Source organism: Erinaceus europaeus, chromosome 12, assembly GCF_950295315.1.
Source record: "Erinaceus europaeus chromosome 12, mEriEur2.1, whole genome shotgun sequence".
NCBI lineage: Eukaryota > Metazoa > Chordata > Mammalia > Eulipotyphla > Erinaceidae > Erinaceus > Erinaceus europaeus.
In genome coordinates this window covers 42,424,054-42,443,689 of record NC_080173.1, presented here as the reverse complement: position 1 = coordinate 42,443,689, position 19,636 = coordinate 42,424,054, and the positions used below count along the sequence as shown (strand labels likewise).

Below are 19,636 nucleotides of genomic sequence, written 5' to 3'. Positions count from 1 at the left end.
CTCCCCTGCAGGTGGAGAGCAGGCAGGTCAAATCAGGATCCTTACTCGGGACCTTGTGGTTTGTACCATGAGAGGTTAACCCACTGCCTACCACCGACTTCTGAACCAAAGATTTTTATGGGGTGCAGAAGGTGGGAAGTCTGACTTCTGTAATTGCTTCTCTGCTGGACATGGACTTTGATAGGCTGATCCAAACCCTCAGCCCGTTTCTCTTTCCCAAGTAGGATAGGGCTCTGGGGAAGTGGGATTCCAGGACTCATTGGTGAGGTCGTCTGCCCAGGAAAGTCAGGTTGGCATCATGGTAGTATGTATCTGCAGCTTGGTGGCTTAAAACCATTAAGACATAAAGCAGAACAAATTGTTTAATAATCAGGAACCTAAAGGTAAGAATATAGCAGATAAGATTTGGTGTTTTCATGTCGGAAAAAGCTAGAAAGTCTATTTTAGGTATATTCCAAGGAGTCCATGACTTTACTAATTATTGACTGAGCCCTACAGATAACATGCAGGTTGGCCAAAAGTATTGTCCAGATAGTGTTAGATTTGGGAATAGGACTAGAAAGCTGGATCTGGGCAGTGAGTAACTCCTAAATAAGAGAAAAGTATATCAATATCCTTAACTGTAAACCCCATCAATCTGACCTATGCCCCATGTCTATATATATATATATTTAGCACAGGAGCCGGTGTAACCTCTGCATCCCTGTCAGTCTGAACTTGCATCCCATGGCCATAGCTAGGAACATTCTAGACTCCACACATTTCAGGACCAGTCTTCTGTAGTAGCAGAGTATGTTGACCCAACATACTGCCCCTTTGAGTGGGGCAGTTCCTATGATTGTTGTTCTACATAGAGACCCTGTGTGAACATTTTAATTGAGTTGATGTTTAGGATAATTGAGTCTCAGAAAGTGAGAAGTGCGTTTCTGCAACTCCAGCAGCTTGCAGGTGGCTAGAATTTTCCCCAATTGTTGACAGTCTTCAGAGGCAAGGCTGCAAACTAGCTTTAGACTAAACAGGAAGCCTAATTTCGGAATCCGTGTTTGGGTGTTTCCCACAGGGAACACCACCCTAAAGCAGTTTCTACTTTTAGTAGCAAATTTCCTTAAATATCACAGTAAACTTGACCCCACCCGCAGTCCGTCACCGGGTTGGTCCAAGTGCTCCCGGGTTTAGTTCCATCCTCAGAAGTTTTCTGAGTTGATTGGCGGAAACTCTTTTACTTTTCTGATTGGTCCTGTGTTCCATTGGGGCGGGGCACAAGGGCACCGTCCCGCTGGAAGCGGAGATCTGTTATTGGAAGGTGAACCCCGCATTTCCTGAGCTTCTTGCGGTCGCCTAGGTCGCGAGAGGCGGTCCTCCTCCTTCCTAGGTTTATACTGTCTTTCCTATTGGTCATAAGTGTCGTCACTCACAGCGCTTCGAGTTAATTGGTCCAAAAGTTACAAGAGACGGCGGGTGATTGGTTAGCTGCTGTTCCCGCCCCTCGGCGGTCGCCATTTTACAGAGGGGAGCTGAAAGCCTCAAGGCAGCGGTGTTAGGAATCTAGCAGAGCGGCGACAGGTGAGTACGCGCTGTGGCTTAGGGGTGGCGGCGTTCTCGGCCGGGGTGAATTCCGCACAGCTGGTGGGCGGGAAACGAGAAAGTAGCGGGTGGCCTTTGGGAAGGCGTTTTAGGGTCGGGGCTGCGGAAACCCCGGAGAGCTCGGCGGGCTCGCTGCGGGGCCCTCGGCTGTGCTGGAGGCTTAGAGGGGTTTGCCTGGCGTTTGGACTGCAAGGGCCGTAGACACCTTCCCTGGGGGTCTCTTGGAGCATGCCCCTTTAACTACCTGCTCTCACCCTTGCCCTGTAGGTCTCGTCCTGCTTTCTCCTTGGTGGAGTGTTGGTTCTTGTGGCAGGGTAGGGCGGGTGTGCAGGCCTGGGTTGGCGGCATCTGGTATCCTGCGGCGCAGCGCGGTCTGCGCGTCTCTGACAGGTGAGCGGCAAGAAGAGGCAGCGAAGCTTATGGAAACCTGGGTGGGGGGGTGTGCACTGTGTGGTTGTGAGGAGTGGGGCTCAGGTGTCGATATCTGCCTGGAAGAACATAACAACACCCTTCCTGCCCCAGCCCTCAGCATGTTGCTTAGATTTTCTTTGTGAGATTTGCCCTTTTACGGGAAACTTAAGACAAGCGATCTCTAGTTTTGTCACCCAGGGAAATTGCCAGGTGCTGCAATGCTTTGGTGTGTTTCCTATAAGGACCGTCTTTGAATGATTAAAGTATTCCTATACCAACATATAAATCCTCTGTTATGGGATAAATGTTCTACTCCTTTTCTCTGGGTCTAGAATGAAGTGGTGTGTGCTTGGTTGTTACTCTTATTTTAAACTACTGTAGGCAACCCTTGAACTTCAGGACTGGCATCTGGAATTTAACCGTCTGAGGTCTGTAGGGTTAAAATGAAGGGAAATTGCCTCTTTATGAGGCATCTGCCCCCGCTCTCCCCAAAAGTAAAAAGTTTTCCTCTGGTTAGTAGTTTTAAAAAAGAAAATATTAATCTCTGGAACAAGGGTATTTAATTTTGGTAAACTTTCAGGGGCTTACTTAGAATGTGGACACTTACTTTTGAAAGTCTTTAGAGTGTCAAGCACATACTTTAATAAACAACTTTAAAATTTAGTTGAGAATAAGGTGAGGGTCAACACTGGATGGTTAGTACCTTCTTAATCCTTTGCTTAGTAAATTACTCTGTCAGTAGTGAAATCTTCCAGTGCTGTATTGCCTCACCTCTAAATTCTTTCAGATTGAGGAGAGATAGTTCATGGGTAGGAGCATACATTATCTTTGCACTGGCCAGGTTTAAACTTGGTGCTGCATAGGAGGTGCCCAGAGCACTTAGGGAAGCTCCAGTGCTGTGGTGTCTCTCCTCTCTGTGTGTCTCTCTCTCTGTACATGTGAATGAAAAAAGTTGGCTGGGAGCAGTGAAATCACTCAATAGGTCCTTTTCTGAATATTACTATTTTTTTTTGGCATATAAGTAAGCCTAAGGCAACTACTAAATTTCTAAGATGTAATATTTAGCCTGCTTTAAGAACTACTGTGTAAAATAAACTGTTTCTTTACTCCATCTGCTCTCATTTCCCACGTATATAGATGTATTTGTTGTGGCATTGCTTCTCTACTTACCGCTATAGTAGTAGCATAGTCTGTATGTCTATGTAGTCCATGCTGCATCAGAAAAGAGAATTTTCTGGCATGGTAGAAAATTAAAAGACTTAGTTGGGTTCCCTTTGAAAATAAAATACACTGCTCTCTATTGGCCAAACTATACTTAAAACTGTTTAAATATTAGTAGGAGCAATTGCTAATAGAGACTTTTATGTATGTTTGTTTCTACATCTCTGCAAAGTATGATGCCTTGACTTTCTTTTCATTCAGGTAACAGATCGTTTAAAATGGGAAATGTTTTTGAAAAGCTGTTTAAAAGTCTATTTGGGAAGAAAGAGATGCGGATTCTTATGGTAGGGTTGGATGCAGCTGGGAAAACCACCATCTTATATAAACTGAAGCTGGGAGAGATTGTGACGACCATTCCCACAATCGGTATGTTAATGACCAATTTACAATTTCATATGCTATACCTTTGCATATATCTTTTTTTATTTCTTTTTAAAGTTATATTATTATTAGATAAGACAGAGAAATTTAGAGGGGAGGAGGACTAAGATAGTGAAAGAGACAGAGAGATACTTTCCCCTTGCAGGTGGGGGCCAAAGGTTTGAACCTGGGTCCTTGTGTACTGTACTGTGTGCGTTTAACCAGGTGTGCCACTGCCTAGCCCCACTTTTGCATATTTCTTTTGTTATTGAAAGTTTCTTGGTGAAGATCATTTTAAAAAATAATTTATTTACTGGATAGAGACAGAAATCAAGAGAGTGAGAGGGGATATAGAGTGGGAGAAAGACACCTGCAGCACTGCTTTACTGCTTGTAACACTTCTCTCCCTGCAGGTGAGGACTGGGGGCTTGATCCTGCATCCTTGTGTATTGTGTGTGTGCTCAACCAGTTGCACCGTCACCTCCTTATTGGAAATATATATATATATATATATATATTTAATCTTTTTATTTTATTTATTTATTATTGGATAGAGACAGAGAGAAATTGAGAGGGAGGGAGACAGGGAGAGAAACAGAGAAACATCTACAGCCCTGCTTCACCACTTGTGAAGCTTTCCCCCTGCAGCTGGGGACCACAGGCTTGAACCTGGGTTCTTGTGCACTGTAATGTGTGTGCTTAACCAGGTACACCATCACCTGGCCCCCTTATTGGAAATCTTATCTATCCCTGGTGTATATTTTTGAGGTCCAAACTAGGTACTAAACATTTTTGTAAGTATTCCACAGCATGTAGCACATTGCTAGGCTTATAGGAGAGTCATATGAACATATTTAGGTTGAGCAACTTTAATCCTTTCTACTTGGCAAGAAAGAAAAAGACAATGGTTGAAAAGTGAGGGCTGTTATGCCTTCCTTCTGAGTGTTTGTGTCATCCCACATCTGAGCTGGGAATCTGCTTTTGCCTCCACAGTCTGTTTCAGTTGGCCTTTCTAAGTGGAAACTGTGGCAAACGCTAGAAGAAGAAGTGGAAACTGTTTTTTGTATTTTTGTATCAGCTATGCTTCATCTGTTTCTTAAGGAATGTGTGATTTTTTTTTTTTTAATTGTCTTTACTCTGACTCAAGCCAGCTTCTTCAACTGGTATTCAATTTAAGAGTCTGATAAATTCTATTGCTGGAGGACAGTCTGGCAGGGTAGTTATTCCTGTGAACCTGTACCGAGTTGTATGATTTATTTAAGGACTATTTTGCAGAATCAGATTTGATAGAACTGTGAACTACCATATGAACTATGCCTTATGAACTGCCTTCTAATCTGAACCCCTGAGCAAAAATAAGACCTACCAAATGGCATGTGAATGTTCAACACAGGAACCAGATCAATTTTCAACTCTGAAGTAGCTTCAGAGGTTTGGAGAAGCAGGAAACCAAATGGAGAAAATGTTCATACCCTTCGAAAATATTATTCATCCAAAAGGAAAGTAGCTTGTTACTTAATTTTTTCTAATTATAATTTCTGCTTTTATAATTTTCTACATACAGGAAAACAAATAAGTCTTAAAAACACACTCTGCTACTAAGGTTTTAGTGAGTATTTTTGTAAAATCATATGCATGTTTTCCAACTTAGTTTGTATTAATGTTTAAATCTCTTTGTATGTATGCTATTTCCTCTCTGTGGAATGCTTTCCTGCTTTCTTTTTTCTAGCTAATACCAGCTTATTCTTTTGTCTCACTTTAAACATTATTTCTCAGTGACACTTTTCCTGACCCCTTTAACTAGTTTTCCCATTTTTAGTTTCCATAGCAACATCTTAATAACTCAAGGCACATATGTCATTGCTTGCTCATTGCCTCTCTTCCAGCAATATAAATAAGAGCAGGGAACCTGTCTGCGTTGTTCACCACTGTCCTCAGTGCTTAACAAAATGTCTGGCAGATAGCAGATGTCTAGTAAATATTTGGGGAATAATAGAATATCAATCTTGTGTTAGATTATTAAACCAGTGACCCTTAATGGATCATCTCATTCATATCCACATCCTGTGCAGTCCCCTTCCACAGTGATGCTTAGCTTGGTCAGGCTTGCTTTTAGTTAGGCCTGGGGGACATGAGCAAATGTAATTCAATCAAAGATTCAGTGAGTATTCCTGTCTTTCCACTGGGAGCATTGATGTGGGTGCACTTGGTTCATCTCAGAGATAAAAACCCACCAGTAGAGAGATACATAGCCACAAAGGATACACTAGCTGAATACAGGAAGCCTTGTCAACCATAGGGGGTGTGTGTGGGGTGGTGGTGGAGGTGGTGGTAGGAACATTGTTCTAAGCCACAGAACAACCTCAGTGTTTCTCTTCCTCCAACTATATTCACTTTAATAATAAAATGTTGAAATAAGTAAGTTTAATACTTTTTAGGCCAACTTTACTCTTTGCTCTCAGTCATTTGATTATAATAATTTTAGCACCTTTACATTATAGTTCTAGATAGATTACATTTTTTTTCTATATTTGGTCCTGCATTCTTTGTCTAATAAGTTATGACCTCAGATATATCACACTTCATTTAGATTTCAACCCTATTTTGCCTGATTGGAGCTTGACTACAAATTCCATTCATTTCAGCATTTATCCAAAGGTAACTTCTGAAAATTTGAACTGTATAAGAATTTCTTTTTCTTTGTATACACATGAAAGTTACCCCATACAGCTAGTATGAAAATTAACTGACAATATAGCTTTTAGTGCACTACATAGTTATTAAATGGTAGCAGATATTATTATTCTTTTTTTAAATTAGTGATTTATTGATTAACAAGATTGTGGGATAAGAAGGGTACAGTTCCATACAGTTCCTACCACTAGAGTTTAATATCCCAACCCTTCAATTGGAAGCTTCCCTATTCTTTTTTTTAATTATAAAAAGGATACACTGACAAAAACCATAGGATAAGAGGGGTACAACTCCACACCATTCCCACCACCAGAACTCTGTATCCCATCCCCTCCCCTGATAGCCTTCCTATTATTCTTTATCCCTCTGGGAGTATGGACCCAGGGTCATTATTCTTTAACCCTCTGGGGATATGGACCAAAATTCTTTATGGGGTGCAGAAGGTGAAAGGTCTGGCTTCTGTAATTGCTTCTCTGCTGAACATGTATGTTGGCAGGTTGATCCATACCCCCAGCCTGTCTCTTATCTTTCCTAGTAGGATAGGGTTCTTGGGAGGTGAGATTTCAGAACACATTGGTGAGGTTGTCTGCATGCGGATGTCAGGATGGCATCATGTTAGCATCTACATCTTGGTGGCTGAGGGGTGGTGATATATAAAGCAGAACAGATTGTTTAATAAACAGGAACCTAAAGGTAAGAGCAGATGGAACTGAGGGCCTTGGTGTGGGAAGAAGCTAAGAAGTCCATTTTAGATATATTTTAAGGGGCCCATGACTCCAGTAATTCTTGCCTGAGCTTGATAGCTAAATATGCAGGTGGGCTAAAAGTCTTATGTGGGAAGATGGTGTCAGAGTTGAGAATAGGACTAGAAAGGTGGATACGGGCGGAGAGTAGCTCCCAAATAGGAAGAAAGTATATAAATATCACGGACTGTAGACCTCATTGATCTGACCTAGGGCCCATATATATATATATCTTTAGAACAGAAGCTTGTATAACCTCTACATCCCTGTCAGTCTGAGCTCACAATCCATGGTTGCAGCTAGGAACATTGTAGGCTGCACTCATTTCAGGACCAGTCTTCCTTCAGTGGCAGTGTAGGTTGTTCCAGCTTCCCTTTGGATACTGGGGCAGTCCCTACCATTGTTCTGTGTTGAGGAAAGTATTCTGTAGAGGCCCACAAGAGACCCTATGATGATGTTCCTGATGGAAGTGATGAGTGATGGTGGAGAGAGGGATCTGCTAGAGGTCTCTATCTATATGAGAATCCAAGGATTCCCTGACTAGAGCCCCAGATGATAGGTTGGCTTTGTAATGATCAAAAAGGCCATCATTAAAATGTGCCAGTTTCTTGCCCTTATCCAGCTTTTGTGGTTCTTACTTGATCTGACAAGGGTAGACTTAAAATGATTGAGGGAAGTGAAGTAGGGTCTAGGAGAGGAGGGTATCTAGGCCTAAGGAGAAAATATTTGATGAAGTCCTTTATGGTGGCTTTTTTTTTTTTAAGGTCTTTTACTTGCTTGCTGCTCTTACTGAGTCTAAGTCTACTCACTGCAGGCTATTGTATACTTTTATTTTAAGGTATATATTTTACCCTAACTTAACGATTCATGTGCACATGTACCCTATCCCTTGGGCTCTGGTTCTATAGGTTCTATAGCTTTGTTAGGAAGCCATTTGAAATGGAACCAGAGTGTCCCATGAATTAGGAAAGGTCTCACCAGAGTATTGGAGCTGGAGGGTTGGCATCTCTGGATACAGTCTGAAGTGAAATGCGGCAAAGTGGCATTGGTTGCATTGATTTGGTTGAGGTTAGCAAATGCAGTATCAAATGGTAGGGGTCAAGAGAAGCATGAAGAAATACAAGCAAAGCCCCAGACATTCCTGGACTGGGAGAAAAATGGATTTTAAAGAGAATGAGGCAGGTTCCTTTCTGAGTTTAAGAAGATGACAGGTAATTATTATTATATAACCAAGTTATTTGGGATCTTGGTTTACTCTGAAAATCCCATGGCTAGGATTTACTGTACAATACAAGACCTCACCATGATTTATGTCATTTAATGCTATTTACAAATAACTATATATTTTAAATATAACTATATAACCATATATGTATATATATATTATTGATTTAATAATGATCAACAAGACCATAGGATAAGAGGGGTATAATTACACACAATTCCTACCACCAGAGTTCTGTATCCCATCCTCTCCATTGGAAGCTTTGCTATTTTTTATCCCTTTGGGAGCATGGACCCAGGATCATTATGGGGTGCAAAAAGTGGAAGGTCTGGTTTCTGTAATTGCTTCTCCACCATACATGCTTGTTGGCAGGTCAACTTCAAAATTTAATGAGTGGATACTATTCCATTATGTAACTTTATTTTTAAACAAATTTCCATTGATGGATGATTAGGTTATTTACAATATCTTTTTGTAAACATACTTTATCTTCTTGCACTAATCTCTAGAGGATGAATTGCTATTCTAAAACCAGTGTACATTTTAAAACTTTGCAAATAGCTCTTCTGAAAGGTGGTGTTACAGTCTATAAAAAAAAAATTTATTTTAGGAGGGCGGTAGTACAGCGGGCTAAGTGCACGTTTTGTGAAGCGTAAGGACTGGCGCAAGGATCCCGGTTCGAGCCCCCGGTTCCCCACCTGCAGGGGAGTCATCTCATAGGCAGTGAAGCAGGTCTGCAGATACCTATCTTTCTGTCCCCTTCTTTGTTTTCCCCTCCTCTCTCCACTTCTCTCTATCCTATCTAACAATGACACCATCAATAACAACAACGATAACTACAACAACAATAAAAAAACAAGGGCAACCAAAGGGAAAAATAAATAAGTATAAAAAATCAATCAACCAACCAACCAACCAACCAAACAAACAAAAAACCCCATTCATTTCTTTCAGAAATTTGCTAATCATATGCTTAAAAGCACTGACTTTTATTGGGATTTCCTTTATTATAAGGGAATATATTAAAATGTTTTTTGAACACAAACACACCTTTGCTTTTAACATTATTCAGCTGTTTTTCTGCTGGGCAGTTTAGTCTGTCTCAGTGGTTTGAAAGACATAGAAAAAGAAAAACAAACAACAACAAAAGAGACATAGATCAGAAACAACACTGGCCATATTTTCCAACCTTCTTTCAGTATTTTGTCATATACCCTTATATATATATATAATTTGTTTTTTATTTTTAGAAGGGCTTCCCTCCTCCAAAATCATAAAAATATTCACCAGGGCCAGTAAGATAGTTTACCTGAATAACACACTCAGTTTGTCATGCCTGTGACCCTGGTCCCACCTGGCTCCCACTGCACTAGCATCTCTACCTCCCTCCCTTTCTTTTTTTTTCTATTATTGGGGAATTAATGTTTTACATTCAACAGTAAGTACAATAGTTTGTACATGCATAATATTCCCCAGTTTCCCATGTAACAATACAACCCCCACTAGGTCCTCTGAATCCCTCTTGGACCTGTATTCTCCCCACCCACCCACCCCAGAGTCTTTTACTTTGGTGCAACATGCCAATTCCATTTCAGGTTCTACTTCTGTTTTCTTTTCTGATCTTGTTTTTCAACTTCTGCCTGAGAGTGAGACCATCCCATATTCATCCTTCTGTTTCTGACTTATTTCACTGAACATGAATTTTTCAAGGTCCATCCAAGATGGGCTGAAAACGGTGAAGTCACCATTTTTTACAGCTGAGTAGTATTCCATTGTGTATATATACCACAACTTGCTCAGCCACTCACCTTTTGTTGGACACCTGGGTTGCTTCCAGGTTTTGGCTGTTACAAATTGTGCTGCCAAGAACATATGTGTACACAGATCTTTTTGGATGGATATGTTGAGTTCCTTAGGATATATCCCCAGGAGAGGAATTGCAGGATCATAAGGTAGGTCAATTTCTAGCCTTCTGAGAGTTCTCCAGACTGTTCTCCACAGAGGTTGGACCAATTTACATTCCCACCAGCAGTGTAGGAGGGTTCTTTTGACCCCACACCTCTCCAGCATTTGCTGCTGTTACCTTTTCTGATGTATGACATTCTCACAGGAGTGAAGTGGTATCTCGTTGTCTTTATTTGCATTTCTCTGACAATCAGAGACTTGGAGCATTTTTTCATGTGTTTCTCAGCCTTTTGGATTTCTTCTGTGGTGAATATTCTGTCCATGTCCTCCCCCCATATTTGGATGGGGTTATTTGTTGCCTTGTTGTTGAGTTTGGCAAGCTCTTTATATATGTTGCTTATTAAACTCTTGTCGATTGTATGGCATATAAAGATCTCCCATTCTGTGAGGGAGATCTCTTGGTTTGGGTAGTGGTTTCTTTTGCTGTGAAGAAGCTTTTTAATTTAGTGTAGTCCCATAGGTTTATACTTGCCTTAGCCTTCTTTGTAATGGGATTTGTTTCATTGAAGATGTCTTTAAAATTTATGCGGAAAAGAGTTCTGCCAATATTTTGTTCTAAGTATCTGATAGTTTGTGGTCTAACATCCAAGTCATTGATCCACTTGGAATTTACTTTTGTATTTGGTGAAATACAGTGGTTCAGTTTCATTGTTCTGCATGTTTCAACCCATTGTTTCCAGCACCATTTGTTGAAGAGACTCTGCTTTCCCATTGAATAGTCTGAGCCCCTTTGCCAAAGATTAGATGTCCATAGGTGTGGGGGCTCACTTCTGGGCTGTCAATTCTATTCCACTGGTCAGTGTGTCGATTCATGTTCCAGTACCAAGCAGTTTTGATGACACTGGCCCTATAATACAATTTGAGATCTGGGAGTGTGATGCCTCCAGTTCTGTTCTTTTTTTTCAAGATTGTTTTGGCAATTCTAGGTCTTTTCTGGTTCCAGATAAACATTTGTAGCATTTGTTCTGTTCTCTTAAAAAATGTGCTTGGGTTCTTGATGGGGATAGCATTAAATTTGTAGATGACTCTGGCTACATACGTTCATTTTGATTATGTTAATTCTTCCAACCCATGAACATGAAATATCTTTCCACTTCTTTGTGTCTTTTTCAATTTCCTTGAGTAGTGACTCATAATTTTCAGTATACAAGTCTTTCACTTCTTTGGTTAGGTTTACTCCTAGATATTTTATTGTTTTAGTTGCTATAGTAAAAGGAATTGATTTCTGGATTTGAATTTCTTCTAGCTTAGTGTTTGCATAGAGGAATGCCACTGACTTTTGAATGTTAATTTTGTAGCCAGACACCTTACTGTATTGCCTGATGATTTCTAAAAGCTTCTTGCTGGATTCCTTAGGTTTTTCTGTGTATACTATCATGTCATCTCATATAGGGAGAGTTTGACTTCTTCTCTTCCAATCTGTATCCCTTTAATTCCTTTCTCCTGCCTGATTGCTATGGCAAGAACTTTCAACACTATGTTGAATAGTAATGGTGATAGTGGGCAGCCCTGTCTAGTACCTGATCTGAGTGGAAATGTTTCCAGTTTTTACCATTGAGTATGATGTTGGCTGTAGGTCAACATCATACTCAATATAGACTCCACTATCTTCAGGAATTTTCCATCTATTCCCATTTTTTGTAGTGTTTTGATCATAAAGGGATGTTGTATTTTGTCAAAGGCTTTCTCTGCATCTATTGATATGACCATGTGGTTTTTGGTCTTGCTTTTGTTGATGTGGTGGATCACATTGATTGATTTACGTGTATTAAACCAACCTTGCATGCCTGGGATAAACCTCACTTGGTCATGATGAACAATCTTTTTAATATACTGCTGTAACTGGTTGGCTAGAATTTTGTTCAGAATTTTAGCATCTATGTTCATCAGAGATATTGGTATGTAATTTTCTTTTTTGGTTGTGTCCCTGTCTGCTTTTGGTATCAGAGTGATGTTGGCTTCATAGAAGTTGGCAGGGAGTATTCCAGTGTCTTCAATCTTCTGGAAGACTTTTGAAAGTAGAGGTTTAAGTTCTTCTTTGAAGGTTTTGTAGAATTCATTTGTAAAACCATCTGGTCCAGGACTTTTATTCTTGATAAGATGTGTGATAACTGTTTCAATTTCATTAGCTGTGATGGCCCTGTTCATATTATCTAGTTCCTCTTTATTTAATTTTGGAAGTTGGTAGGTATCTAAGGAAATCGTCCATTTCTTCCAGGTTCTCTAGCTAGGTGGCATATAGTTGTTCATAGAAGCCTTGCATGCTATGTTGAATTTCTGCTGTGTCTGTTGTGATATCTCCTCTTTCATTTATGATCCGATTTATTTGGGTCTTCTCCCTTTTTTGTTTTGTGAGTCTGGCTAAAGGTTTCGATTTTGTTCACTCTTTTGAATAACCAACATTTACTTTTGTTGATCTTTTGTATGGTGTTCTTATTTTCAATGCTATTTCTTTCTGCCCTAACTTTAGTGATTTCTGTCCTTCTGGTTGCTTTAGGTTTCCTTTGTTCTTCTTCTAGGTCTTTAAGATGTGCAATCAGGCTGTTTATTTGTGCTTTTTCTTGTTTCCTAATGTGTGCTTGTATAGCTATGAACTTCCCTTTCAGTACTGCCTTAGTTGTGTCCCCAATATTTTGATAGCTTGTGTCTTCATTTTTATTGAACTCTTGAAACATTTTTATTCTTACTTTATTTCCTCTTTGACCCAGTAGTTGTTGTTAAATAGTGTACTGTTGAGCTTCCACATTTTGAGACTATTACTAATCTTTTGTTGATTGTTAAGTGTTAGTTTAGTTCCACTGTGGTCTGAGAAGATGCTTGGGATGATTTCAATGCTCTTGAATTTGCTGATGTTGTCTTTGTGGCCTAACATATGGTCTTTCCTTGAGAATGAACCATGTGGATTTGAGTAAAATGTGTATTCCAGTTTCTTGGGATGAATGACTGAAATGTCCAAAAGTTCTAGTTTATCTCTTCATTTAGCTCCCTTTTGTCTTTATTGATTTTCTGCCTGGATGATCTGTCAAGTTGAGAGAGTGGGGTGTTGAAGTCTCCTATTATAATTGTGTTGCTGTTAATATATTGCTGTAGCTCTTTCAGTAGACGTTTGATGTATTTAGATGGCTTCTCATTGGGTGCATAGATGTTAATAATTGTTAAGTCCTCTTGATTGACTGATCCTCTGAGCATTAAGTAGTGTCCATTCCCATCTTTTTTAATCTTATCTATTTTATATTTTAAAGTCTATCATGTCAGATATGAGAATAGCTGTTCCTCTCCTTTTTTGTGGGCCATTGGCTTGTATGATAGTTTTCCATCCTTTCACTTTAAGTCTGTGTTTGTCTTGTTGAGTTAGGTGGGTTTCCTGTAGACAGCATATTGTTGGGTTGTATTTTCTGATCCATCTTCCTACTTTGTGTCTTTTAATAGGTGAATCCATTGACATTTATTGTTATCAAAGATTGAAGATATTTTAACACCATTCTTGTAGAGTTTTAGAATGTTCTGATATATGTCCTGTTTATGATGGTCTGACTGCAGAAGACCTTTCAGAACTTCTTTCAGGGCAGGCTAGGTAATAGTTGATTCCTTCAACTATTGCTTGTCTGAGAAGGTTTTTATGCCTCCTTCTAGTCTGAATGATAGTCTAGCAGGATACAGTAGTCTTGGTTAAAAGCCTTTCTCATTGAGCACTCGATAGATATCTTGCCATTCTCTTCTGGCCTGTAGTGTTTGTGTGGAGAAATCTGCTGCTAATCTTATGGGTTCTCCTCTGTAGGTGACTCTTTGTTTTTCTCTTGCAGCCTTCAGGATCCTTTCTTTATCCTTATTCCTTTCCATTCTAAATATGATTTGTCTTGGTGTCTTTAAGTCTGGGTTAATTCTGTTTGGGACCCTCTGGCCTTCTTGAACCTTTATGTCTTTGATGTTGTCTAGACTAGAGAAGTTCTCAGCTATTATGTCCTGAAGAATGCTTTCTTCCCCTCCCTCTCTTTCTTCCTCTGGTAAGCCAATAATGCGTATATTATTTCTTTTGAAGTCATCCCATAGGTCTCTGTTGTTGTTTTCAGCATCTCAATCTCTTTTTGAGATCTATTACTTCTTTTTTAGTTGTCTCCAACAACTAAAAAAATTCATCCTCGATTTTGCTAATTCTGTCTTCAGCCTCATTGATTCTATTCTCTCTGCCCTCTACTGTTTTCTGGAGTTCATCTATTTTGTTACCCTGTTCTGATACTGTTTTAGCTTGTTCAACTAGTTGTGTTCTTAGCTCAGCTATTTCAGCTTTCAGCTCTCTAATAACCTTGAGATAGTTATTGTTTTCTTCCAGAGTCTCATTTGTTGTTCCTATATTTCTGATTACAATTCTTTCAAACTCTTTACTCACTCCTGTGATTATTTCCTTAGCTAATGTTTGGATGTTGAACTCGTTGTTTTGTGCTTCACCCTTTGGGGGACTTTCAGCTGGACTCTTGTCCTGGTTCATTTCTCCAATATTTCTTCTTGTTGGTTTACCCATTTTATATATTATGTTATGAGTTCCCTCTCTTAGTACTTTTCAAATTACTGATCACTATTGCCAGGATTGACTTTTGTCTAAGTAAGGTAATTAAAGGTTTCACAGTGGTGGAAGTTAACAGTTGTTTCAATAGTATTTTAATCCCTGAGTTGGAGCTCAGTGATTTAAAAGCCTCTTTTTTTTTTTTTTTTTTTTTTCTTTTCTGTAGGCTATGGGAGCTTGAGGGCTTCTAAACTATAAGTAGGCTTCTTAGCTTAATCACTGACTCCTGACCAAGAGATAAGGCTGGGTGTGGCAGACATAGTCCAGTGGTTATGCAAAGAGACTTTCACAGCCCCATAGCTATGCCACAGAGGTATAGGTCTTCTCTTCAGTTTCCTTGTTAGATTCTGTCCCCTGATGTCTCTCCCTGCCGCTGCTCCAGATTCTGAGGGCAGTAGCAGTGGAGACTCAGAGTTGCACTTGGTGAGTCTCTGGGGAGTCCTCTCCTCCCTTCAGCTGTCCCCTTGTTGGTGGAACAGACCGGAGGTGTTGTCTCAACTGATAAACCGCTGGACTGTTACCAGCCACTTAGTCTCTCCCTAGACTCCTCTCTATCACCAGCCATGTGTGTTTTCACTCACCGGTGATTTGTTGGGTTCCTGTAGTTGTTCTAGTCCTGTCTTGTTTTGGTCCCAGGTGGTCTCCTTTGGTATTCCTAGTTGATCTGGGAGAGGAGAGGAGAGGAGAGGAGAGGAGAGAAACAGATCTGCTGCTGCTCGTAGCCCCGCCTCCGGAAGTCCCCTCCCTCCCTTTCTATTGAAAATAGTTGTATTAGAGCAATAAGGGTCTGGTGACAATAACAATGAAACATGTAAATATATACATTTGATGTTTACTTTTCTGATTGTTTTCTGTCATAAGATAAGGATTTGGTTTTATATTTTAAATGAGTAGACTTCACTCTCTAGTTGGGAAGGTTTGAGAAACTTGTGAAGAAAGCTGACATGTTCTGTTTTGTATGCTATTGATTTTTGACTAGCACGCTGCTTTGCAGATTAAATGTACTGTCCAAATGTTAATTGAATTTTTCTTGAATTGTTGAATCACCAAGTCTTAAAAATATTCTCCATCTTCCCAATTCAGGTTTCAATGTGGAGACGGTAGAATATAAAAATATCAGCTTCACAGTCTGGGATGTTGGTGGCCAAGACAAAATCAGACCTTTGTGGCGACATTATTTCCAGAACACCCAAGGTAAAGATTACCTGTAGCACTACCTTACCACTCTTGAAGCTTTCTTCCTGCAAGTGGGGACTGGGGACTTGAACCCAGGTCCTTGCACATTGTAACATGTGCACTAAACATGTGTGCCACCACCAGCTCCAGTAAACTATTTTAAATGTATTTAAGATATTTGAAAATCATGCCTCGAGAGAAAAATGAAATGAGTAGTATCTTTTTAACACTAAGAGTATTCATTTGTTCAGATACATTGTGGTCATACCTTCCTTCTATCTTTTACTTCCTGAGATTTTTTTCTGATGCTTTAGGGTATGGCATAGAATTCTACCAAATACTAGACTAAAGCAGCTAAACGGTATAAGACTTGCTCATTTTAGATAGAAGCAGCAAGTTGGTGTGTTCTCAGCCCATCCTCAGTTCTGATAAGTTGCCTGCCACCTTGGTGGTTCCCACCATCCTCTCAAGTTGCAGAATTTGTTAGAATGACTCACAGGATTCAGGAAAGCATAATTTTATTGTAGCAAGAGGGAAGCAGTAATGCCTAGGGTAAGACCTAGAAGATACCAAACACAGAGCTTCCATTGTTTTCTCCATGACATTATCTTTCTGGCTCATAGATGTGTGACGTATGCAGAATATTGCCAGCAGAGGAAGCTTGCCTTAACTTCAGTGTACATTTTTTCCCCCTATGTTAAAATGAGTGATTGAAATTTAGCCTGAACACATGTCTTGAATGTATGACATTCTGGGCTTAATTTTTGTCATCTATTCCCCTCTCAAAAAAAAAAAAAAAAAAGGAAAAAGAGATATGAACCATGTCTAATCTTTTTCATGTGTATTGTTACTGTTAATCCAGTGAAGTACTGTGATACTTATATTAAGAAAAAAGACTGGCTACTTGAGTGTACAACTGGCTTCCAGACTCTGGAGATAATAATTCCTTTCATATTTCTTATTTTCAGTGAAACTACACACATAAGTAGGGAATAGCTATAAGGACCTAAAAACAACTGCCCCCCAAAATATTTTTTATTTATTGGACAGAGACAGATTGAAAGGAAAGGTCAGGAGATAGAGAGGGAGAGAGATAAGAGGGACACCTGCAGTACTGCTTCACCACTCATGAAGTTTTTCTTCTTCAGGGCCTTCACTCAGGTCCTTGCACTTGGTAACAAATGCATTCAACCAGATGCGCTACCTTCCAGCCCCACAACTGCCCTTTCATGTTCAGATTGCTAACATACCTGTAATTTATTTTCAGGTCTGATTTTTGTGGTTGACAGTAATGATAGAGAGCGGGTCAATGAAGCTCGGGAAGAACTAACCAGAATGCTAGCAGAAGATGAACTCAGAGATGCAGTTTTATTGGTGTTTGTAAATAAACAGGTATGTTTTAAACTTTTTGAATCCTGGGACTAAAATTTCCTGCCTGATGTCTCATTAAAAATATAGATATTTAAATTAGATATCTTCCTTCCTCTCTGTATTAGTACTTTAACCTCTTAGCATTTGATATATATATATATATATATATATATATATATATATATATATATTTAATATATGTAATTAAAGTGACATTTAAGTTTCTTTTTTAAAAAAAAGATTTATTTATTAATGAGAAAGAGTTAGAGAGCGTGCATCACTTTGGTATATACACTACCTGGGATCAAACTCAGGTCCTCAAGCATGCAAGTCCTGTGTTCTGTCCCAATCCTATCTTCTCTATCCCCCTATACTTTATTTTAATTTTTTTTTTGCTCAACAACAAAAATGTGTCTACTACATTTCAGGCATTGTTTTAGGTATTGGCAGTATAGCAGTGAGGAAGACTGGCAAAAATCCTGTGTTTAACTATTGTATTTACTGGCAACTGTAAGACATTAATCCTCCAATAAAGGAAAAAAAAAAGTTAAAAAAAATCCTGTGTTTGTGGAGTTGACAAATTAATAGGAAGAGAATTAGTCAGTATATAATATATAATGTGTATGGTGGGTGTATTTTGGAGGAAGATAAAGCTGCGGAAGGGGATGGGGGCACATGTTGGACATAGGGAAGGGCCAGAGTGTCTCTCTGATAAGATGACACCTAAGCAGTGACTTCCTGAAGCTTAGGAGGAAGGAATCCAGTGGCGAGGCAGCTAATGCAGCTGGAATGGGGTTGGGGGTTGAGGGCAAAAAGGAGAGGAAGAGATCAGATTATCTAGAGCTTATCCAAAAAAAAAAAAAAAATTCTACATAAACGTAACATTAAGCAGTAAAAGATAGTCAGAAGATCAAGTGCAGAATCACCTCATCTTAGGACTGAGCTAACTGTGAAAGACAAGGTAAAGTTATATGGAATGTGCATAGTTGCTTCTTGAGGTGTTTCCTTCTTCTCTCTCCTCCATGAATATATTTGACAGTGTTGCATCTGTTTATTTACTTTAGCTTTAATCAAAAACATTTTTCTTGTGTATTCCAACTCTGTAAATGTGATTTTTAAATGGTGTATGGGTGATCATTTACTCAGCTATTACCCTTCTGTTAGTTTTTTTAAAAACTTCTGTTAGGTTTTTTCAAACCTACACTATCTCCCTGACCCTGAATCTATTTTGATGCTAAAGCAAATAGTGTCTGTATGTGGGAGGCAGGGAGGGAAGGAGAGAGAGAGAGAGAGAGAGAGAGAGAGAGAATGAGGTTTGGAGGCTGTGCATCTGAAAGGCTAGGGTTGTCATCAATTGAGATATGACTGGGCTGGACCAGGTTTTGGAAGTAAAATTACAGTATTTCATAATACTGCTGACTTGAATAATCTTCTCTTTCCAGGATCTTCCCAATGCTATGAATGCAGCAGAGATAACAGACAAGCTTGGCTTACATTCCCTCCGCCAGAGAAACTGGTACATACAGGCTACTTGTGCCACCAGTGGAGATGGGCTTTATGAAGGCCTGGACTGGCTCTCTAACCAGCTCAAAAACCAGAAATGATCAGATCTTTCCAGCTCTTCATTTCCTGTGCATCGTGGCAAAATCAGCTGCCTCTTCTGTGTGCATGTGTGTGTGTGAGGAGCCAAGTGTGGCTTAAAGTGGGAGCAGCTTTCTCACGTTGTGCCTTACACATGCTATAAGAAAAAACCAGTCTTACATTTTTTTTTAAAAGTGTTACGTTTTAAATGCTACCTTCCATTTCCGTCATTTTGATGATCTTGGCATTTGATGGTGCATGGTAGCCATAGTGCTGTTTATGGTGGAAAGGAAGATTGTTGACATGTGAACTGAGTTCATTTGTTCAGCCCTGGGTCTGTCCGTTGCATACTTGAGGTCCTGTTAGACTTTGGTGTCTTTTTTTTTTTTTTAAAAAAAAAGGAACTGTCATTCTCATCATTACCAGAGCTAGCAGCTTACTTTTTAGTGCTTTAAAGGAAAAGGTCCTAAAGAGAGAAGGTACTTGTTTACCTACTGTAGGCTCAGTTCATACTTGAGCTTTTCCTTTTTCAGCCCAGACTTTCTGGTTTAATGTGATTTGTTTTAAAATTAATCAGTGATCGATTTCATTAGAGTATCAAAACTCTGTAACACTAGAAAATTATCCAGTCCTACCCTAATGCTAGTTCCATCCCTAACTTGGCTCTTTATTTGCCAGATGGAGACCATTTGGGGTAGTGACTCTGCCCCTGGGTCAGGCAAAGGAAGTGAAGTAACAGTCCTG

At 39.6% G+C, this 19,636-nt stretch overlaps 1 protein-coding gene across 1 annotated transcript; it reads left to right on the top strand.

The window, feature by feature from the left end:
* Positions 1 to 1,443: 1,443 nt before the first annotated feature.
* On the top strand, positions 1,444 to 19,277 carry LOC103119387 (ADP-ribosylation factor 2). Its single transcript, XM_007529658.3, has 5 exons — positions 1,444 to 1,563; positions 3,418 to 3,582; positions 15,848 to 15,958; positions 17,208 to 17,332; positions 18,754 to 19,277. Exons 2-5 carry the CDS (start codon positions 3,435 to 3,437, stop codon positions 18,913 to 18,915), a joined length of 546 nt encoding a protein of 181 aa, XP_007529720.1. The 5' UTR covers positions 1,444 to 1,563; positions 3,418 to 3,434; the 3' UTR covers positions 18,916 to 19,277.
* Positions 19,278 to 19,636: the final 359 nt, after the last annotated feature.

Bases quoted from the DNA above. Each gene is read 5' to 3' on its own strand.
- LOC103119387 (XM_007529658.3), top strand. From the start codon at position 3,435: ATGGGAAATGTTTTTGAAAAGCTGTTTAAAAGTCTATTTGGGAAGAAA. The intron at 15,959-17,207 runs GTAAAGATTACC...ATTTATTTTCAG, and splicing joins TTATTTCCAGAACACCCAAG to GTCTGATTTTTGTGGTTGAC. The intron at 17,333-18,753 runs GTATGTTTTAAA...TTCTCTTTCCAG, and splicing joins TGGTGTTTGTAAATAAACAG to GATCTTCCCAATGCTATGAA.